This window comes from Crotalus tigris, unplaced genomic scaffold, assembly GCF_016545835.1.
Source record: "Crotalus tigris isolate CLP2741 ecotype Arizona unplaced genomic scaffold, ASM1654583v1 scf7180000017555.296843, whole genome shotgun sequence".
Lineage (NCBI taxonomy): Eukaryota > Metazoa > Chordata > Lepidosauria > Squamata > Viperidae > Crotalus > Crotalus tigris.
The window spans coordinates 20,768-45,088 of NW_024096471.1; the positions used below are offsets into that span (position 1 = coordinate 20,768).

The 24,321-nt window shown below is 37.1% G+C and overlaps 1 protein-coding gene across 3 annotated transcripts in view; it reads left to right on the plus strand.

Annotated features, from left to right (window-relative positions):
• Positions 1–23,552, plus strand: part of DUSP22 (dual specificity phosphatase 22) — a 40,274-nt gene extending 16,722 nt beyond the window's left edge. For 2 of the 3 annotated variants that reach the window (XM_039347119.1, XM_039347128.1), the window contains 4 exons: positions 7,914–7,963; positions 13,237–13,311; positions 14,442–14,613; positions 22,476–23,552. In XM_039347119.1, the coding sequence (XP_039203053.1) occupies positions 7,914–7,963; positions 13,237–13,311; positions 14,442–14,613; positions 22,476–22,607 (429 nt within the window). In that variant the 3' untranslated portion in view covers positions 22,608–23,552. Of the gene's footprint in view, positions 1–7,913; positions 7,964–13,236; positions 13,312–14,441; positions 14,614–18,831; positions 19,974–22,475 lie in introns of those variants that run through there. The other variant, XM_039347138.1, reaches the window with a different exon arrangement.
• The last annotated feature ends 769 nt before the right edge of the window (positions 23,553–24,321 follow it).

Genomic DNA, 24,321 nt, shown 5'->3' on the forward strand with positions numbered 1-24,321 from the left:
GGGGCTTTTTCTCAAGAACTCTGATTATCATTTTTCCATTAATCTGCTCAAATGAATCTAATGTCATAATCACGTCACGATAAGTCAGTGTCATCTAACTTCCATGTGATTTAACCAGTGTTGATTGTAACTGTACTTCTGGATTTCTGATTATCATCAAATTGGGCTACAAATGGCAATGTGTATTCCTCCAGACATTGAACCTCAGCTACTGTCAGCTTTTGCGAGTATGGCCGATGGTAAAGAATGATAGAAGTTGTAGTTCTAAATAATAATGTGGCCCATTTCTTGGGGTTCTGTTCAAAAAATAATTAGATCCTATAAACAATGAAACTTTGTTCATTTCAACTTTCAAGATTGAAGATATGTCTGTTTTATTGCATAGTCAAAAAATTAATGGGAATGTTACTCTATGTATATCCTGTAATTAAAACTTGTCAAGTGAGCTTCCTATTTTGAAAATCATGATGCAAGGATTTTATTTTATATATATATATATATATATATATATATATATATATATATATATATATATATGGTCTTTGGTTGTTCGGGTTTTCTCCCGCGTATATATATATATATATATATATATATATATATATATATATCCCTATCTATCTTTCATTTATATCCCCTTGAGATCAGTAAGCTTAGTCTGGGATTTCGTGATATATAAGCCTTGAGACAGAGAGAATGTGTACACAAGACAGTACAAAAAGTCCTTGACTTATAACCATTCATTTAATGACCATTCAAAGTTAAAATGGCACTGAAAAAAGTGACTTGTGTCCATTTTTCATTCTTATAACTGTTGCAGCATCCCCATGGCCACGTGATCAAAATTCAGATGCTTAGTAAAAAAAATGGATTGGCAGGTAGAAGAGAATACATTGATCAAATAATGAGACATAGTGTCTGGAGAGTGTTGATAACAGTAAACTATCCTCAAACTTGGAGCGAACACAGTTTGAAAGACTAGTAGTGGTATTTTCTCTTTTTTTGGTATTGCAAAATGGTCTTTGGTCTTTTCATGATCACGGGAGTTTTATTCATATTATGAATTTCAGTAAACTCTCTAGAAATAAACAAATACACAAGTAGAACTCTCTCCAAGAATGAAGTTATCCTTCAGAATATATAGTATACTTCCTTTTCATTCTTTTTCCTAAAGGAGGAGCAAGCTTTCTGCCTGTGTTTATTTCATTTAGTTGATAAGACTATAAAATAAATAGAATGAGTCCTTGTGGTAGACATGAATCCCACCTACACATCAAGAAAGAGTTCTCTTTGAACATGATTGCTAGGAACTGATGGTATAGCTCCTACCGTTTTAAAGTGGGAAGCATATAAAATTTGTACTGTGAGGTTTAAATCTGGCATATCAAAGTTAAAATACAGAGATGCCACTCTCCCTTTAAGACCCAGTCGTACAATTTATGAGATGTGATTCTACCAGTTTGAGGTCTCTTTCTCCATGTTGACAGCCTTTGGTCATCAAACGATGCTTCCATCTCTTATTTGCAAATAAGTATATAAATCCAGAAACAGAGAATATCATAGATACAGCAAGCTTACAACAACCCTCATATCTTCACAGATCTAACTCCCATAAATACAGTGATCTGAATTAAAATAGATTAAAATAGAAGATTTTTTTTTTTAAAAAAAAACCAGTAAAAGAGAGAAAGGACTTCAGCTAGTACTTCCCAGAAATTAGTAAAATTTTGTGATGGAGAGCACTGCACTAATATCTCATACCTATTCATTGTGTTTTGTTTGAGAGAGCTATATGTAGAAGAAGTCTGGAGTAACCTTGGATTCCATCAATGCTGAATTTTGGTACAGGGCTGGAAATGAAATTTTTAGGTCAACGTTCTTCATTCTTCACTAGTAGCTACTAAGATGGCTGAGATTATGCATTCTTTGCACACATTTGTGCCAACTCCTTAGAAAATCTCACTGGCTTTTCTTTAAACACCAGCAATCAAATTACATTTTTGCTTATTTCTGTTTAAAACATACAAGAATTGAAGTTAATATGTAAGGACTTTTTTCATCTTAAATATTTAAGATAAAATATTTATCTTCTCTCATCTCACAGGAGGTTAGCTGTCCTAACTGAGGTTCATTTAGATTGTCCTTAATATCCTTTATTAATAAGGGGACTTTTAAAAATAGTTTAAAATTTCATAACTGTAGTCTTATGGGAAATATTGCTGTAAATATCATCAGATCTTGAACCATAATTACCATTTTGCCAACACGAAGTTACAGTCTGAAGATTCAGAAATAATATATCATAAATCCTAAATGTTTCCATGTTTTTATTAAAACTCTTCTATATGTACCTTACATATTAGCAAGCCCATTTGACTTTTAATCCTGTTCACAAAACTAAATGTAGTTCTTCCATCTTTTTTATTCCTAAGGAGTCAAACAAAATCAACATTTGAAAATAAATAAAATAAATAAATTTGTTGATCTGGGAGAAGTCTACTAATCTTCAGTGGGGAAGCCTCTTCTTAATCTTTTTGGAGAAAAATTAAGTTTCAGTGATGTGGGCGCTTTTTTCTGAAATGGCTTTGAGTCTTTTGGCTTACTAGTTACTTTGATACAATATTCCAATGATATATATATGACCTTTATAGACATTTCAATATAATCTAAACTGGAGAGATTCATTTAATTTTTTTTAAAAGCAAATACACCCCAAAGAATATGATTCAGCAATTGTTTCACTAATGTCAAGATCAAAGAAGCTTTGTGATATATTCAGAGCAGTAACATATTGCATAACCTCCAACCCTTCGTGGTATGTGTGTGCATGTGTGCAACAATCTGTTTTCTTCATATAGTAGGATGCTCATCCTCAGTGGTGAAGTAACGGTACATTGGCTTCCCTTATTGCTGGAATGTTTGAATATTTTCAATAATAAAATGAGTCAAGAATCTCATGTTTTACCCTGCGTGACTGCTCTTTAAAGCAACTGAAAGGACAAAGGAACAAAATTACTCTTCCCCCACCTGCCCTAGTTGGTCCTGTAGTTGCGCTGGCCAGAACTCTTGATAACCTCTTGTTGTTTTAGTTTTGAGAAAACCATGAGAAACCAACTGCTTCCTACTTGGGCCGTTTCTGACGAAATGTCCCTCCTGAAAGAAGAGTATCCATTTCTCATCTGTTGATGTGGCATGTCAAAATAACATATGGGGGCTTTTTGGGTTAACCTGAAAGAACTTTGCCAGGTGTTTGAGGCTTCTTATTTGCATCTGGCTTCACAATTAGGTACCCTGAAGTTTTGTTTTTGGCTGTTAAAAATATTTCTTGGAAGTCATCGTTGAAAAAATTTACATAAATTTTAATACCGAGAAGTGCTATGCCAAAAATAATGTAATGCTTATTGCTCCCTCTCCCCCCTTCTCTCCCCCGCTTCTTTTTTATTCCAGTCTAGAAATTTGTACTGAGGTTCAGACGGTTAAAAGATTTCTTTATTACCCTTTAAATTAAAAAAAAAAGTAGTGATTCATTGATCTGTAAATGGATAGGGAACTGAAATGTAAAGTTATTGTAGTGGCTAAGAGAATTTGCAAAACGGACAACCAGGTTCCTATAAATTGGTTGTTTCATTCAAAAGAATGTATTTTCTAATTCTAAACATAATTATAGAAAATGTCTTTAACAGAATGTGCTTAAAATTCAGTGGCCACATTTTCAGCATGTGGATTATTAATTTTATGCAATCAAGCCATGCACTGTCAGCTAAAAACAATTCTTATGAAACAGATTATTGAAGGGTTTTAATATGACTTGTTTGCTCAAGCAATACACTTTGTCAACTAAAAACAATTCTTATGAAACGGATTATTGAAGGGTTTTAATGTGACTTCTTTGCTGCATCTGTGATTGTTTGAAAGTAAACGATTTCCTATTGACTTCATTTTTTAAACAGATTAGCCACAGCAATAGTTATTTCTAGGCATTCTTTGAACCGTATAAAACATGAATGAATGTCGTGATCTCATAGTTTTGACATTTAGTTTTTCCTTTCTCAAGTTCTCCTTTAAAAATAAAAATCGTACAGTTTATCCATTCCATTAAGTAGAATTTACACCCTGGTTGCCACTAAAAACTAAGAAAAGGTTTTTAAAAATCCAGATAAAAACAATATTAACTGTAGAAAAGAATGATGATTATGTGGTAACCAAAGTGGAATTGCATGTTCCATGGTACTGAACTCTTAAAGCAAAATAAAATGCCTTTTTAAAATATTAAACAAAATATACATATTAATCTTAATGAGTAACTTTGTTTTACATCTATAATTTGTGATTAAAAATCCAATAAATATAGTTCATGGTGAACTATAAATTACCTAGCTTAAAATATTGTTATTGTTATATTCTAAATAAAGAGTATATTTGGATATATGTGTAATCTGAAATTCTTGGACATACTAATAATTAAGCATAGTGTTTCCAAAGCAGGTTTTGAGCAAACTTTCCTCAAACAGTTCATCAAGGTTTATTGAACTGGTATGATTTTCTAGGCAGTGAGTACGAATGTTAGAAATTTGGCTGAACTGACTGCCAAACTTGAAAGAAGCAGATCTTGAAATCAGAAGACTTGCGCTAGTTTTGTTAACTCTCCCTTTGTATCGGTTTAACTGTTTTCTTGACTTTCAGGGCCTAAGAGAAATAAAAGGTTTATGCTTGTGGTTACTTTTCTCTGATGAAATAGAAAACTGAGAGGAAAATGAATTTATTGGCTTCCCATTCTGTCAAGCAGATTTAGATGCATTGGAATTTGGAAGAATGGATCTAGAGTCTGGCTTTTGTCAGAAACTACATTTGGTTACCTGTTGTTTTATATGCTCCTGGGGTTATTCCAGCATCCTGATGTGACAGTTTTTCTGGTGTGTTCTCGTTTATAGGATGTGCTCCATTGCCATTTCGCGAAATTCCTACTCACAGGTGTGGCCTGGAGAGAATGAGTGTGAAACTACTTCTGCTTGATTGTTTTGCATGCATACAGAGTTGTGTTTGCTGCCACTTTCCACTACACTATTATTTATTATCCATATTCTGATTTCCAATGCTTACTCAATGCTTCTGATTTACAATGCTTTCCTTTGTAGTCTTCTTTCCATCCATTGCTGGACACATCCACGTGCTGCAAAGATGCTATTGAATCAGATGGTACCAGCCAGAATAGTATCTGCTGGCAAAAATATTGCATGAATAGCAGAACTTCATGGGAGACAATAAGTATATATATTTTGAATGTGTGTGTTTCTAGTTAACACGAGTGATTTGATGTGGGATTACTCTAATTTAGAATTGGGGCAGGGAGAGAAATGCATTTTTAATTAATTTTACGTACCAACTAATCTTGATTCATCCTGAAACTAAATTGTTTCTGCTAGGGCAGGGGTAGGCAAACTTGGCTCTTTTATGACTCGTGGACTTCAACTCCCAGAATTCCTGAGTCAGCTGGCTCAGGAATTCTGAGAGTTGAAGTCCACGAGTCATAAAAGAGCCAAGATTGCCTACCCCTATGCTAGGGGAATAAAAACAAAGAAAAAAATTAGAGGAACGTTGCAGGTTTTGGAACAGTAAAGCCAGATCTCTTTTTCTTTCAGTAGTTTGTTAGATTTCTTCCAGAAATTCAAAGCATAGCATTCCATTTTTCCAACAACAATCTTCTGGGCTATATTGGTCCAGAGGCTCCAATGAACGTCCTTGACTAAGGATGGACTCAAATAAAAGTCTTCATTAACCATGATGACACACTGGTTTCTCTTTCATTTGGAGTAGAACATAATTCTGGAAAGGTTGTAAGTTTTTCCAAATTATGTAGACCATAGTAGTATTATTTGCACTCACCTGCACGTAAATGTTTTCTCTTTTTTGTGCCCACTCTACTTATTTCCTGATGTGAAATAGCTTTCATCTGCCCCTTCTACTTACTAAAATTATCAGGAAAGTAAGATTGAACAATTGCGGGATGCTACAAATGCTGGATTAGTCTCCAGAAAAACAGATAACATTTGTAATAAAATAGTTCAAGAGGCCTACTTGGTGTTTGTCACAGAGACTTTCATTGTAGAAGTTGATTGCCTGATGCAAAGAGAATGCATATGACACATTATTTACATCTGTCAATATACTGTATTGGGAAAAAATCAGTGGACATCAAATATTGGAGAATAAATAATAAAGCGATATGTACTTCCATGGTTATAGAAGCCATGTTTAAGGGGTTTTTTTTTGAGAGTAGCAGAATGTAGGATTACCACAGTGTTGTTTTTTTTAAAGGGTTTCTGACTATAGGAACTGACTATACATAATAAGTAGATTCATTCTGTTAATGAACTGATAAGAGGCAGGAGTAAAAATTATTATTTTTAAATAATAGTCTTTAATAATTTTAATTTTAAAATTAAAATTATTAAAGAATATTGTGGGCCAAGAAGACATACAAAACTGACTATATTAAAACTGGAGTAGTAATATGTACAAGTTAACAAAGTAGCTTTTAACTTATTAGTAGCTAAGGGGAATATTTCTCTAATGAGTATACAATGTACAGCCCACCAATGCCTTGAGTATCCTTTGTACTTTCCAGAGGTTGCAGTTCAATTGTAATTTTAATATGACAGAAATGGAAAATTATTAAATATATGGGGAATAATCAAATTCATTGTTTTTCATCAAGTAAATTACATTTAGATTTTTTTCCTTGACCTCACCTGCTTTTTTGTAGTATGGCTGCTCAAAGGCCTTTTAGATTTTGGATTTAGGTTCCTGCATAATAGTTGGGGGGAAATAATGGTTTTGCAGCCAAGTTTAGGCATAGCACTTCCCCACTTCATCCCCTTCTCCTATCCCCGTAAGTAGGAAGGATGATAATATGAATCGCTAGGAAAAAAATCTGAATGTAAACGCTAGCTTTCGATTCACCCATCCAGCAGCAAGTATCAATTGTTTGGAAGAGATTTTGAGTTTTCAAAGATTGGGCAGCCTGATGTAGGAATGCTGAAATACACCAGCCACTTTCACATATGGTTTGTAGGATTAGCAGTCCAGAGGATTGCATAGCTGGTTGTACAGTGCTGTCTCCCATATCTGCCAGTGATGAAGCCCAGGTAGTTGAGGAGTTTAATATTATGCTTGTACCTGTTATGGAGTTGGGGACTTGAAAAATCAAGGGCACATCATTTGAAGAGATTTATATGTAATGAGATCTTGAACATCTACTTTTCATATATGAATGTTGACAGGCAGGCTGATCTATGACTTTACTGGCTTTCAGTGTTGGTTCTCTTTTACATAGAGAAAGCATCAAAGAGTTTAATGATGTTGTTTGAATCTAGCAAGGCAATTGTTATATGATTTTTCACTTTTCATTCCCTCTCTTTTACGTACAATTTTTGGTGAGGGCTGACCAAAAAAAAGTGAATATAGCTTATCAGAAACAGATTAAGACTTTAGGACAGAACTTTAATAATCTTCAAAAAGGAAAGTGTCTATTTTCAAAAGCCCATACTAGGCTTTGTTTGATTTTTTTTTTTAATAATGAAAACCAATTATATATAGCACTAAAAATAATAACTATCTTCCCCAAGGGACACGTGCACTTTATTTTCCATATTCATGTAAGAAAGGAAGAAATACATGTCAGACAGTTGGTAAGCAATTTATAGCATTAGAATTTAAAAAAAAGATACATTAAAATGTGATAAATAAAACAAAAAAAAAAAAGCTGACTGTTTCCATTCCAGCAAAAAATCAGGCTGCATAAAATCTGGTTGATGAACCTTAATCTTAAAATGTTTTCTGGGCACCATCCAGAGCAAAAGTAGGATCCTATCTCTGAATATGTTTTACTACAATTTTCCTTTTTCCTTTCTTTACAGGGAGTAAAATACCTATGTATCCCTGCTGCAGATTCACCCTCACAGAATCTGTAAGTATTTAAAGCAGTGCTCAGTTTCACCACTACATAATACTCCAGTGTTGTTTAATGGAAGCAAAATACACCTGATTAGATTTGCAAATATATCTAGCTCCTTGTCTTCTTCAATTTTTGGAAACAACAGCTAGTCTTTCTGTTACAATGTGGATATGGGTCCCTATCTCTGTGATAAAATTTCATGCAGCACCTAGTTGTTATAACTATAAAAGAAATCGGCTCCAGGTTTTATGGGAAGAAATCTGTAGGATTAGATGAGTAATGCCAGTACTGAATTGAGTCTACTAGCATCTGACTTTGATTAGGAAGGGGAAAAAAACCCTGCACAAACCAACTTGTAAAAATTGGTTTGTGCACAACAACTTGAAAAAGATCAGTCTGAAAAAGAAAGCATGTTCTTGAAGGTTGCATAAACAAAGGGGTAGTTAAATTTCTCTGAAGTAAACTTTTTTTTTTAAAGGAGGCTTTAAAAGCCAACAACCAAGGAATTAATATATAACATAACAAAGGAGGACATCAAGAAGAAGCTGAAACCTTTTATAAAATGGTTTTGGGATGAATTGATGCTAAAGCTGCATGTATTACAAAACACTGTACAATATTGTAGTCTCTCTCTATTAGGGAAAGCTAAGAACAGAAAACATCTATGAATCTTTCCTGTGTTTATTTATGGAAAAAAAAATACTTCAAAACTGATACACTGGAAAACTGATATATTAATGCAGTTTACTAAAATGGTCCTGTTTGCTGATGTGTTGGTGGTTAAAAGAAGCCGCCTTGTAGTTTGTGGTTATGTATCTGGATAGATGAATAAGAAATAGGTGGCCTTTTTGATGGAAACACTTGTTCTACCCAGGGTAATGACATAGCAGAATTTGAGGCAGCCTCTCAAATGTTTAATTATCTCCCTTTCTTATCTCCCTTTCTTTTTGAACCCACTTAGCCTTTTGAGGGCTATTTAAATGCCTGACCTTCCATAGTACTTGGCTGTTTGGTGTGTACATTTTTGCTGAATCACAGATGAGCCGGGCCTAGTCTCAAAAGGCTTTTACTTCGCAGCAGAGCTGCCCAGACTTGCAGCTAAAGTGGAATGATACAAGCTGCCCAAGAATATTTGAATGGCAGCTGTGCTTTGGGTAGCCTTCACTGTTTGTACTTACAAGAGGTAAAGAAGAGGAAGGGGGGGGGGAGAGGCACTTCCTGATAATCAGATTTGTAGAGAAACAAAAGTAGTTTCAAAGGGAGCCCACGGAAGGAAATGGAGCGCTGCCTTTTCGCTCCGAACAGAGTGCTGCCTCTTTCACCCGATGCTTTCGAGATATATTTTTAGCATATTTGCTTCTTTCATAGAACAGTGAGTTCCCAGTTGCATCACATCAGTTGACAATTTCATCTCACTGCAAACATCAACAGGACTCATGTTTTTTTTCCCAATCTTTTTCCAAGTGATGGTTCACGGTACACTGCCCACTGCATCAGCTTCTTAAAATGATCCCAATATTCCCCTATGAAAGGCATTTTTGCTCTTTCCACATGGGTCAGTGGTTAAATCCAAAACCAGAATGCTCTTCTCATCTTTATCACCTCTCATCTTTCTTGCTGTTGGTATATTATGATTTAGCAGTTGTTGTTGGTATCTTATAATTTATGATCTATGACTTATCACTTTGTTGTTTGTATGTACACTGAGAGCTTATGCACTGGAGACAAATTCCTTGTGTGTCTGATCACACTTGGCCAATAAAGAATTCTATTCTATTCACACAAGCAGTACAGAGCATGTCATGACCTTCCCCAATTTTCTGCTCTTCAAATGTATTGGACAGTGATTTCTGGGACTTAGTAGCCATTAGCTGTCGGGACATGTTGGATTTTCCCCTTTACTGTTAATTTTCAAGGGAGATCAGTATTATAATATTGCCTTCTGATTTCATAAGGCACCCAAAGCAACTCTATCTGATCTCTGTTAAAGCTTGCTGGTTCATTCACTCATTCACTCATTCACTCACTCACTCACTCATTTATTCATTCATTCATTCACTCATTCATTCTTAGTATATTAGTTAGCTTTTGGACCAAAGAAGACTTGCTATTTAGATTAAACTGTTAATTTTCCCCCTCTCCCCAGCTTTACAGGTAGTGTGCTAGATGAATAGGAGAAATAGGAAGGAAATAATTTAAAACTGAGAGTTTAGGTACATTTAAATTAGTTGAAATGCTAAGCTTTGTTAGGAATGCTAGGCTTTTCATAGACTGCCTGAAGTGAAATAACAAAGGGGCCAAATTAGCCTTCCTCAAGAGGGAGTTTCAAATTAGTGCTCTTACAGAGAAGACTCTCTAGTCTATAATGTTGATGAAATTGAGAAACAAGTTATGTAAACTTTATTCTAAGGCAGTGTTTCTCAACCTTGACAATTTTAAGGCATGTGGACTTCAACTCCCAGAATTCCACAGCCAGCATTGCTGGCTGTGGAATTCTGGGAGTTGAAGTCCACATGCCTTAAAATTGTCAAGGCTGAGAAACACTGTTCTAAGGGATTCTGGACATCACCTGAACTACTTCAGTAACCTGATCTAGGCTTCCATAAATGGCCTATTATAGTCTCCAGGTTGTTCCAGGTGCAGTTCAACCTGACTCAGTATGCCAGATCTGAAAAAGGAAATTCTTTTTTAAACAAGAGAAGAACAGGAACTTTGGGGATGGTTTTATTCCTGGGCAATTTCTCCATACATCCAGTTCTATGTCCAAGACAATCAACAGTAGCCCAATTACAAGGACCCAGTCAGATTGTAGCCAGGTCTTTTTGTTATTTAATCTTTATAGTTCCACTTCCCCACCAGGGTGTTTTATATATACAACAAAATATTTATGAGGGGGGCACTGATGCTATGTTTTCCATTTGTTGCAACAGACCTTTACAATCTGGAGCTCCATAGATGCCTAGAATTGGAATGGACCAAGTTCAGATCCATCTGCTCTGCCCCATGTAAATGAAAATCTGTTCAAAATCATTGTGCTTTACTCCTGGTTTTGCAGTTTACACAGAAGACATGTTGACCTTGAGTATCCTGGCTTCTCAACTATTTAGTTACACTTTTGCCCACTGTTAGGTCATGCAGAAAATAAGATTTTTTTGAAGATCCATGATTATACCAACCACTATCTGCATTTTGTGGGGAAGGTACTCAGGCAAATATACTGGTTTACATACCCTTGAATGACATTGAGGATATAGATCCATTTCAGCATAGTTTCTGCTTGGATTTGGCCTTGAGTTTCCTTTATTTGCCTTGGGCCGATAGAAGAATGAAGGAAATGCAGCATTGTTTATTCTCCTGTCAACAGCTTTTAACACCATCATCCACAATAACCTTCTAAAGCAGGTGCTTGGGATAGAGTTGGATTGGTGTGCTTTAGTTGTTCCAGTGTGGAAGTCAGCTTTTATTCTTAGCCCTTTTTCCAAAGCAGTGGAATTCAGTTTGGATCACTTATATTAACTAAGGGGGGAAAAAACCTTGTTTATTTGAAGGATAAATGAATTGTGAACTTTTTGAAGAACATCCAGATAGAGTCACTGAAACTTTGCTTTCAGAAGTATTTTAAATAAACAAACAAACCCTAGTTGATTTGTAGTCTTCAAAATAGGCAGTTTTGAAATAATTTTTAGGACATCAGTTCTATCCCTTGGTGGATAGTATTGAAAGATTTCACTTTGATTGTGATGTGTTCCCTTAATGGGTCTTGCTTACCATTTGTCCTCCTGAATTGTTTGATTTGAATTAGTGAGAAGTTTTTTTTTTTTTAGCTTTCCCCAATGGCAGACATGTGGGAATCCTGGGGGGGGGGAACACCCACACACCTACATAGAATTCTGTTTCAGGTATGGCATTAGCTTATTGTTGTGTGCTCTAGCCTTCATAGAAGCTTATCCTCTGAAAGCAAGGCTGAGAATTTTCTCACTATTAGTGCAAATGTTTATTCCAGACTAAGAGAAGGGAAAGAAAATGTCCCCCACTTGTGTTTTAAAGAACAGTGAAAACTGTACCTTAGCAGAGCGCTAAGCATGGAGTTAATTATCACTCCAATAATCCCCATGTGCCTCATACACTACTACTTACATTCTTTTTATTGTAGATGACAGCTAGTAAGTTAATTGTCTGTCTAAGGCAGGGGTAGGCAACCTTGGCTCTTTTATGATTTGTGGACTTCACTCCCAGAATTCCCGAGCCAGCATGGCTCAGCATGGAAACTTTTCCATTTCTCCTCAGCATGGCTGGCTCAGGAATTCTGGGAGTTGAACTCCACTAATCATAAAAGAGCCAAGGTTGCCTACCCCTGGTCTAAGGCTACTCAGTGAGTTTATGGCTAGATTGAATATTTGAAAGAGCTCAGACTTGGATGAAAATATTGTGATAACTAGAACATGTTTTAAATTGTTGTATTGTACTCCTTGTGGCATCCTTGATTGTTGGGTAGTGACTGACTGTGACATGTTTAATTATGTAATTGAGTTGAAAAGCGCCCAACTAGTTGAGTTTAATATAAGGCCAATCTCCATAGACCTGTCTATGTAGAGGTGGGGAATCTTTTTCTTTCTGAGGATCACATTCCATGTGACTCTGCTGATTGTGAGAGTAACCAGAGCTAAGTGGAATTTGAGTGAACCCTTCCCCCCCCCCCTTCCTTTCTTCTTCCCTATTAAAAGGTCTGAACTCTCTGTTAAGGGTATGTTAATAATACTTAGAAATTTAAGGCAGCTTTCCCAAATTTTGTTTGGGATTAGAGAGTTGAATATCATGTAGTGTTTTTTTCGGAATTTATTTCAAAATGATTTTTTGATTGCAGTCCTTTCTTACCTTGCCTAGTAAGAGAAGCTTTATTCGGTAATGTATGAGTCAGACATTTACGTTCTATGGACATAGGGATATATTATGTATATTTTCTGTTTATATCGCAGTTCATGTAACAGAGATCTGCTTCAGCAGTTTTAACTGTCTAAAACACCGACTGCATCCTGGAACGTTTAGCTTAAGTATAGTAAACTGAGATGTTGGCAACCCAACACTAATGAAATATCTTGGGTAGGGTTCTGTCAAACTTGCACACCCAAGAAACTTAGGCAATACACTCACACATTCATTGCAATACCTTTTTAAGTCCGTCCAAGTCAATTGGATTACGTTCACTGCTGCACCAAATTTGTCCCAATGCAAACTGCTCTTAACTTCTTAAATTCTACTAATAATCTTTCTTCTTCTTTTTCTAGAGCAAGGCACTTTAAAGAAAGCATTGTTTTTATCCATGAGTGCCGGCTTAGAGGTGAAGGTTGTCTTGTCCACTGGTATGTACTTAACAAGGAGGTTTTCTAAATTGTGTTCTTTTATTGATGGATATACAGTGTGGGTAGCCCTCAACTTACAACCACAATTGACCTCAAAATTTCTGTTGCTAAGTGAAACATTTGCTAAGTGAATTTGGCCCATTTGATGACCTTTCTTGCCACAGTTGTTAAGTGAATGATTGCAGTTACTAAGTTAGTAACATAGTTGTTAAAGGAATCTGGCTTCCCCATTGACTTTGCTTGTCAGAAGGTTGCAAAAGGGGATCACAGGACCCCGGGACACTGCAACTGTCGTAAACATGAGTCAATTGCCAAGCCTCTGAATTTTGATCATGTGACCATGGGGATGCTGCAGTGGTCATAAGTGTGAAAAATGGTCATAAGTCACTTTTTTCCAGTGCCGTTCTAACTTCGAACGGTCACTAAATGAACTGTTGTAACTGGAGGACTAGCTGTAATACATTGATTTCCTTTTGAAGCTGTTCCATTTCTGTTTTGTGACCCTACCGGATATAGTAGCGTTACTCTCCCTGTAGATTGTCTTTTGTACAAAAACCCTACCACTTAGAAAAAAAATAAAGCTTGGCTAAATTCCTCCCAAAGTCATTCCTTCTAGTATGGGATATAATTCCATCGTTCTTCCCCCAAAGAACTTAGAGAACTATATTCCTTTAAGACTGAAGCAGGAATCTACATAACACGACAATAATTCTTGGAGTCTGTGTCAGTTAAATTAGTGAAAAAAATGGGGATGTTTTGTAGGATTTCCCTCACTTAAATTTTCCTAACTTAAACACTGATGTTTTAGAGACTGTTGTGTATTTCAGTCTGTTGGTGCTGTTGACTGACAGCTGTTGTCCACAATTTTAGAGCTTTAGAGTTTCACCAGCTTGACCTGAAATTGCTAAGGATTAAATATGGGATGTTCTGCATGCAAAGCATGTGCTTTGTCACTGAACTAGAGTTTCTTTTCAACATTAGTTCATTCATACAGTATCTCATGTTTGTTTTGTTTATTCTCCTGAAATGTTTTATCATGCTTCTTTTCTACCGAGCAGTGGTCTTCAGGCTACTTTACTACATATTTTCACCTTGCATCTCTTTCCATTTGTATTGGGATGGTGATGCAGTCTTGCCGGTGTTTCCAGGAGTGCAACCTTGGTTGTGGCCTATATAATGACCATCACTGATTTTGGCTGGGAGGATGCATTGTCTATTGTCCGGGTGTCGAGATCATGTGCCAATCCAAATACAGGCTTCCAGCAACAGCTTGAAAACTTTGAAAAAAATGAAGTGGCCCAGGTAAGTTTTTGAATCCTTGGCATCGCCAACTTAAATTAGAAGCCATGAATCAACTCTCATTACCATAAGAATTATTTTTGTTTGCTCCGAAATAGGAATTTTGCAAACCCAGTTGCTGTGCCGCATAACTTATTTTCATGGCTGGGATCAGAATGAGTTTTTCTTAAATGTAAAATGTTGATTTGGTTTATGAGTCTCTTGCTTCCATTCAGAAAAGAGATGGCCATTCCATGGAATGATTTATCTTGTACAGATGCCAGTAACCTTTCCAGACTGGAGGACTTGAAGTGCACACATTGTTACTTTGAATACGCTCTGTTGTGCATGACCTTCTGAAGCCAGTCTTCAGATTTTTGGGGAAATTGGCATTTATTTTTTGTTTTGTAGGGCACTATGCTAGCAAATGCTGAGATGTGGATGAAGGCTGGAATATAGGCACCATAAGACAGTTGCTGGAGGCTCATATGACTAGGCACCTACCTTGGTTTAATTTTCCATGTGTCTCAAAGATGCTTTTCCAAAAGACAAGTGGACTTTCTTGGTTGTTTTTTTCTTTAAAATGTTTTGCTTCTTATCCAAGAAGCTTCTTCAGAACTTCCTTATAAGTTTCCTTATGAAAAAGCACTTTTGGGACAACAGTGATCTGCATGATTGAGAATATCCACAGACAATTCTCCATGTGGGACAGCCGGATCTATCCATTTCTGTTTCCCTAGTGCCCCAGTGTGCTACTTGATCAAACACCCTGAATGGATTAGCCATCAGACTAACGTTGCTGCAGCTCTCAATTCATAAATCTAAAGCAGTGGTTCTCAACCTTTTTAATGCTGCGACCCCCAACCGGTCGTAAGTCGAGGACCAGTCAACTGGTCATAAGTCGAGGACTACTCAACTGGCGCAGCACCGTTTGCAGAATGGGACTTTTGGCGGGCTCAGCAGGGCAGAGACAGCCTGGACAATTCCTATTGGCTTTTGAAAGCCAATAGAATTAGACTCTATTCAAGAGAGTCTATTCTATTGGCTTTCAAAAGCCAATAGAATAAAAGGGAGTAGCATAGCTAAGAAAAAGGGGAAAAAATGGCGGACTGCGTTGTTTGGCGACCCCTGTGAAATGGTCGTTCGACCCCAAATGGGGTCCCGACCCACAGGTTGAGAACCACTGATCTAAAGCCTTCTCTAACTGATCCTCATTCCCAACATGTCAATTTTGTTATCCAAGTGTGAAAAAATTGGGACTCAAATCATGTTTACCTGTTTCAAAGTCTTGGACCCTGTACCATTAAATTGTAATAGTAATACAACAGAAAACAAAGCAATGTTGAATACTTGGGGCATAATAATAGAAATAAATTAATGCTAAATTAGTATTTGTAAGTTTAAGCAGTTTTAGTACTAAATATTTACTTTTCAGAACTGTAACCCATTGCACTTTATTGAGAATTAGAATAAATGGAAATATTGCTGACTAGGGGCATTAAGGGAATTTCCAATCTGGATATCTCCCTCATTAATTTTCAGGCCTTGCAATAATTTTATAGTTAATAGTTAATAAAATGCCCTTGCATTACATAAATACTGTATCTTTTTAAGAAGATCAGTGGATATACTGTAGATAATCTCTCTCTCTCTCTCTCTCTCTTTCTCTCTCTCTCTCTCTCTCTCTCTCTCTCTCTCTCTCTCTCTCTCTCTCTCTCTCTCTCTCTCTCTCTCTGTGTGTGTGTGTGTGTGTGTGTATGTGGTTGAATTTCAGTGTCATAAGATAATTTCTTCACTTGTCCTCAAATGAATATGTTGACTTTAAAAAAGGTATTACCTTAGCATAGCCATGTAGCCTTTTGCAAATTCGTGGCCACTTAACCAGCCTAGTCCGTGTGTGAGTACATTTAAAAAATGCAGCTTAATCATGACTTTTCTGCTCTGAACCCCAGATTGCTTTGCCTCCCCCCATATTTGAGACATGCCCAGTGATCATCGTGGTATGACGTTAACGGGGATTTACTGAGGGACAAAGCCGAGAGATCTTGAGATCTTACAGCCTCACACCCATCTGCCCTCATTCACTGCTAAATTGTGACTTTTAACGTGCTAAAAGGAAAAATAGGTGGAGAGTCCTAAATCTGATTGGGTAGCCCTGATCTACGGATGGGGCGTGAGTGTGATAATATGATTGTCAATGAGATCTCGTTTAATTTCTCAGTGCAGATATATTAAAATGATTTGGTTGTTTTTTGCGCAGTACTTTCTAGGGCCCTGGTGCTGTTTTCCTTTGCACAGATGTGCTTTCATGTCACAAGGAAAAGGAGCTTAGACCAAGCTTTCCTTTGAAGCTGTCTTGAGCCATTTCAGAATGAGGATCTTTTTTTCTCTGATTCTTTTTTTTTCTCCTTCAGAAGAAGTCTGTCCCAGTCCCACAAAGGGAGATATTTCCTGTTTGTATTATCCAAAGAACAAACAGGGCGACTTACATCCTCTTTCCCTAGCACAAAATAACATGTTGCTGTGGATTCAGTATCCTAGTATGGAAACAGCTCTTAGAGAAAACTTCTCTCTTCATTGGGGTGGTCAGTAGAAGCCTTTGTCCTCAGCACTGTCATTCAGATATCACGTGGCCATGCAGGTAGTCCTTGACTTACAACAGAGCATTTAGTGACCGTTCAAAATTACGACAACAAAGAAAAAATATGAGCTACGATCATTTTTCACACTTATGACCGTTAAAGAATCCTCATGGTCACACAATCAAAATTTAGCTGCTTGGCAACTGACTGATATTTATGACAGTTGCAGTGTTGGGGGGGGTGTCATATGATCACCTTTCACAATCTTACGACTACTAGAGGCAGTGGGGAAGCCAGATTCACTTAACAACTGTGTTACTAACTTACCAATTGCAGTGATTCACTTAACAACTGTGGCAAGAAAGGTCGTAAAAGGGGGGGAAGTCATTTAATAACTGTCTCGCTTAGCAACAGAAATCTTGGGCTCAGTTGTCGTAAGTTGAGAACTACCTGTATAAATTATATATACGTTGTATTCACTGAAATAGTAAACACACAGAGGGCAGATTTTATAAAGCCCAATAGTTTTTGTTGAGGTAGACCAGGGTAGGCAACCTTGGCTCTTTTATGACTCATGGACTTCAACTCCCAGAATTCCTGAGCCAGCCATGCTGGCTCAGGAATTCTGGGAGTTGAAGTCCACGAATCGTAAAAGAGTCAAGGTTGCCTACCCCTGAGGTAGACAAACTGATCTACTTTTTAAATGGCTGATGTGACTGGAAGGCATGTACACTACACATACCCCCGTTCAAAATTTGAAGTTAGGTTGAGCTGAGGAGGACCTGTATAGCAGCAGAATAACATGAGAAGAGCCCCTTCCCTTTTCTTCCCCAAAACTCGGTTGTAACTATAGTGTGGGTGATCCAGAAAATAGTAGCTGAACTCATGAAACTCCATTAAATCCTAAACTGAATTAGCTATGTTCAAACAAATACCATGTTGGGCATACCTACATAGGCTTGTCTATAGAATCAGTTAAGATCCACAAGACACTGGGACACAAGAGAGGAGAATATCTATAGCTCAGGTTTGGACTGTGGAATTCTTGGCACTCACTGAGCTTGATTGTTTGCTTACAGACATTACATTACTCAGCTAGGTAATCTCATTGGTGCAAGGTATAACTTCATGTTGTGTGAAGCTAGCCATTGTGTAAGGCAGGGGTCGCCAATCTTGGCAACTTTAAGACTTGTGGACTTCAATACCCAGAATTCCTCAGCCAGCAATGCCAGTAAAGCTGGGCTGAGGAATTCTGGGAGTTGAAGTCCACAAGTCTTAAAGTTGCCAAGGTTGGAGACCCTTGGTGTAAGGGTAATTTTGTCCTTTTCCCATGTTTTGGAATCTCGCTTCCTTTATTCTCGTGTTTTTATTTAAACTAGTTTGCTTTTATTTAATTTTGGTCCAAATCTTCTCTTCTTGTGCTATAGCACCTTGTCTTCCATTTTACTGGACTTGGGGGAGAAAAGGTCAAACGTCTTGATCATGCTGTTGTTCTTTCTGTTGGATTATATCAAATTGTATTAAAACAGAATGGCTTCTGTGTAGATTTTACATGCATTTTATAGAAGCCACTTGATCATTTCACTAAGCCAGTTGTTGCTAGGTGTAGCTGTAGCTGTTGCAAAAGGACTAGAAAAATGCAATCAAACTTTTTTTGCAGAGTTCCAGATTCAGTCCCTAACATCACAGGACAAGAAAGATCTTGAGAATAAGACTGCACAAGACCTTCCCATTGCTATTCCAGCTATGTAGCTATTCTTATTACGATTATTTCTGGACTGCCTTTCCACAAATATCAGCAAGATGGTGTGATATAAATCAACAGACAGAAGTTAATAAAATATTAGATATTAAAACAACATTGTGTTTGTGGATCTAATTATTTTTAGAGCTGCTCTACAGCTATGTACGTGTCCTTATTTCGATTATTTCTGAACTGCCTTTCCACAAATATCAGCAAGATGGTGTGATATAAATCAACAGACAGAAGTTAATAAAATATTAAATATTAAAACAACATTGTGTTTGTGGGGATCTAATGTATTTCTAGAACTGTGCTGCTGTTTCAGCTGATCTCTGGTGCCTATTATATTACATGTGACATGTGCTTTTCTTCTGGAAAATATCTTCTGAATATTTTAATGGTTAAAGTGTAATGCTGTTTTTTTCAGGTGCTTTGCACTGCTCTGAACAGCTTCAGTAAGGGTGGTGTAGAAATACTCTTTTTAAAAGCCACTACTAGCAATTTAATAAGCTAGGTCAGGGGTAGGCAACTTTGGCTCTTTTATGACTCATGGACTTCAACTCCCAGAATTACCGAGCCAGCATGGGTTTTAAAAAGAGTATTTCTGCACCACTCCTACTGAAGTTGTTCAGAGCAGTGCAAAGCACCTGAAAAAAACCAGCATGGCTGGCTCAGGAATTCTGGGAGATGAAGTCCACGACTCATAAAAGAGCCAAGGTTGCTTACCCCTGAGCTAGGTTTTTTAAAAAATATATCGGATTTATTTCAGTGCAAGGTAAGTAAGTCTCATCTTACACTAAGATAAACTGCTTTGATATAAAGCAGTTTCATGCACAATGGCTGGCTTCACATTCTATGTTCATGCACAATGGCTGGCTTCACTTTCTACATTACAGCATGGCTTGGTTTGGTTTGGTTTGGTTTGATTTCATTTAGTTAGATAAGCCAGCTGTGGCTTATTCATTCTTCTAAAGGAGCACAATTTGTGAACCTAGCTTTATAGTGGTGAAATCTGGGAGAATGTCATTCTAAAGCAGAGGGTCTTCAAACCTGGGCCTTTTATGACTTGTGGACTTCAACTTCCAGAATTCCTCAGCCAGCATATGCTGGCTGAGGAATTCTGGGAGTTGAAGTCCACAAGTCATAAAAGGGCCAAGTTTGAAGACCCCTGTTCTAAAGAAAACAAAGCCAGATGTTGGCCAAGTCTACAAAAGACAGCAAACATGAGCAAAATTTCTCAGCTTCCTGCAATTCAGTTGATGCTTTCAGAAGTTGTCTGCCTATTTGCTTGTTACTAGTCATTTTGAACTTTGCAATCAGTGTGACACTTGACCACAGTCATATGAAATGTGCTGTGTGTCATGCCATTTCACTTAACCGTTAGACCAATTTGGAATATCATTGAATATGCAGTAGGTTTTCGGTTGTATTTTTTTTTTCTACTGGTGAAGTATGTTAGATTTCTCCCTTGGGCACTGGAGCCATCTTTCTGCTCCACACAGGCAAAATGTCTTTATTCTTTCTTGGGAGAAGCTGTAAATTAGTTATACATTTCTTTCACACATCTGGGACCATTTCTAGGGCTCATGTTCCAAGAATAGAATATTCTAATATTACTGATCCAATATAGACTTCAGCTCAACTTCTGGTCTTTGCTGTGTTACTGCAGATTGAATTTATTTTGTGTTTGCATAAATTACACACACCTCATTTTGCCAAAATATTAAATTGATGCTGAATAGCATTTGAATAAATTCTGTGGCATGCTAAACTTGTATTAATTAGAAATGAAAAGTTTGGCAATATTTCAAATTGGGGGGGAAGGTTGGCACTAATGAAAATTATCAAGATTAAGTTATTTGATTTAAAAAATAGTTTTGCGTTCATGCTGCTTTTCTGAATAGGAATTTCCAGCTTGGTTTATTTTAGCCCTAGTGAGTTGAAGTCTACAAATCCACAGAGTTGGAAAAGACTTTGGAAGTTTTCTAGTCCAACCCCCTGCTCAGGCAGAAAACCCTATACCGGTGATGGCAAACCTTTTAGAAATCAAGTGCCCAAACTGCAACCCAAAACCCACTTATGTATCATCGGGTGCCGGGTGGGCGTGGCCCATTAGGGGGGTGTGGCCCATTGGGTGCGCGTGGCTGCAGTAGTAATGGCAGACTGAGTGGGATAAAAAGTTCAATCAATCAATTCCAACTTTGTGAGATCTTTTTTTTCTCCGCTAAAAGTTGAAATTGATTGATTGAATCTTTTTTTTTTTTTTTTTTTTTTGCACATGGAGGCGGAGGCCTAAAGCGAAAAGGTTTTATAAAACCCAGCTGAAGGCCTAGGACTGGGGCGACAGTGCGTGTGCTCACAGAGGCCCTATACCATTTCAGAACACACTTAAAAATAATGAATCACATAAAAATTAAACAAGACTAAAATGAAGAAAGAAAACAAGAAAGACTTTTTGAATAAGCTAACTGGAATTCTGTGTTTGAATATAGTCATTCTTTAAAAGATTAAACATCCCCATAATGCTGCTGTAGCAATTTACAGTTCCAAAAAAATAATAATACTGCAATCTTAAAGTCCATGGCAATTAACTTGATCTTATACTGTTTTCAGAGGATCCAAGTCTCACATATAACAATACTCATAATTAATAATCCTGAGTATTATGGCCTCTACAGGCTTCTTTGGTTATTTAAGGGGATAGAAAATTGCTTTTTTTTCATGGTAGACACAGCCTTCAGTGTTTTGCTATATGGGCAATACATGTTTGTAGAAGAAAAGTACCATGTATAGAAAAGACTTAAATATCTGTTTCTGTCTATGGTTCTTCTTATTAAATATCCCTAAATATCTTATCTAAATGTAAACATTGCAGGAAAAATTAAAAATCCTGAAACCATTCTATATTCATCAGAATCATAGCCACATTTATTACCAAATTATTATATAATCTTACACTTCTTCCTTAAAAATAACTATCTGGTTGAATTCTTGATTGGTTTGATGTCCAGTATATGTATTTTTGTTTGGGGGAGATTTACAGCAGAATTGGAAAATCTGTAACCTGACTGTTTGCAGTGTTTGTAAGCCATCCCTACCATTAGGGTATTTTATTCAACAAGGAATAAAAGCAATCAAAGAACAAATTAAACTTGCCAAAGCCAGTACAGTATGATACAATAATTGAAAATCACCGACAGCCATCCCAGGTCCACAGAATGATAAACAAAGCCTTGTTGGGTTTGGATCATGTTCATAGCACAGGGGCTACTACTAAACGGACCTACTGTCTGACTTGCATCCCTTTAACTTCTTATGGGGTGAGGCCTTCTGCAGTGCAACCGATATATTGTCTCCTATGTGCATTGTATTGCTTCTTATATGACTTGTATTATTAACATTTACCTACGTAATTGGACTAACTCGAGTGTTGTCTCTTGAAATTTAATGTGTAAATTGTCCTTACCCAGCTTCCTTTAAACCCTTTCTGTGTAAATTGTCCTTACCCAGCTTCCTTTAAACCCTTTAAACCCTTGTCTCTTGTGCTTCACTCTTTCCAGTTCCGAGATTGGCTTAAAGCAAACTATGGCGAAAACCCTTTGCAAGACAATCAAGAAGCCCAAGCTCTTCTGCAGAAGTACAGACTCCATGCAGCGGATCCTTACAAAGAGTTCAGGAAGGCAGTAGAATGATATTCTTGCTTCGGTGACTGCAGATCATTTATTGTAATGTTCAGGATATAGTTACAACTAAGCAGGGCAACTTGCACCCACATCTTCCTGCACCTGCCGAAAAAGGATTGCTTGAAAAGGAATAATTGGGGGGAGGGGCACAGGGGCTATTTGGGTTGTTATAGTACACCTTTCTTTAAATATTCGAGGAGCGGGACTCCAGAACGTGGACCCTGTTATACTCATGGTTGATCTTGCCTTTATTATGTGGAGGGCCTACTCTTTTCCAGCGGTGTGAAAACAGCATGCCGCACTCTGATGGCCAAATACACTTTTACAGATCCCTGCTCTTCAGGCTGCCTGCAAAGACAGGGTTTGGCACAGCTGCACTTTTTAAATTATGTAGGGTTTTTCTAAAGGAGGGGGGAATGTGTACCCCAGGGAGCGACTTGTACTCAACGGGAGTTCTGGTTTCGCTACAGCCAGGCCCAGAGCAGAAGAAGCAGCCTGTTTAAAATAGCAGCGATGTTCTTCAGCAGTGAGAAAACGTTGCAACCAAATTAAGCAAGGTTCTGTTTATATGCATGGTTGCTACTCTCGTGCATATATCTTCATTTAGAAACGATTTTTAAAAGAGATTCCTCTCAAATGTTTGTTTGAATCAACTCCAGCAAAAATATTACAGATAATGTTGCAGTATTTATTGCCTTAGTGTTTGTCTCAGACAAGTTGCTCACTCTCTTTCTTTCATCCTTTTAATACTTCAACAGTGGAGGACTCTGAAAGTATATTGGAATGTACAGAATATATTTAAAGATTAAGAAAGAATTGTCATGGCTACTGTGCTATAATAATGTTGAAAATTCCCCCAAAATATTACTGACTAAAATATTTTATTGTATATTGGTTATCTTGATGAAGTTTCATGTTTGACTGCTTTCCTCAGTGGAATATATTCAATAAAAGCTTCAGTTTTTTTAAAAAATAAAGTGTGATAATATGTTGCCACTTTTAGAGATTACCAATAATTGGTAAAGAGAAAACGTTAAATCAGTGGTCCCCAACCTATACAGCTTGGTGGCCCGGGGGGGGGGAAGGGGAACCAGCCCGCCGCTTGTGCAAGTTGAACTGCGTACCCGCCCATGTACCGGTCAGCTGCTTGCATGGCCCGGTTCCAAATAGGCCACAGCCCAATAGTGGACCACAGTCCAGGGGTTGGGGACCCCTGCATTAAATGGTCAAACAGAAGAGAATATTCTGCAAAGACTGGAAATTATATTGGAAATGATTTGGTCTCTGAATTATATCCCACACTAGAAGGGAAAAAAATTCTTTCAGCTTCATGCTTCTCATTACATCATAGAATCTGACATTCTCTGCAGATCATTTGGATTCTTGGCCAAGAGCAAAGCATTGCCTTTTTATAAAAGTACACACACACACAAAGATTGACATTCCTAAATGCATCCCAAAAACTAAAGGGGCATTACCTTTCCCTGTCATACTCCATAGTCAATGTTGAAACACCCACAATGCATTTAATACAGTACAGTCCTGTGTGTGTTTTTACTTCTCTCATATACTGCTTTTATCATGTTTAGTGATCAACTTGCAATTCTATATTCACATAAAATGTTCCATTATTCAAATGTTTTGAATTTTATATATTTATTTAAAACACGTATGGCTGCCCAGCTTCAATAAAGCATGAGTGCTTAAAATATATAGTACTTTA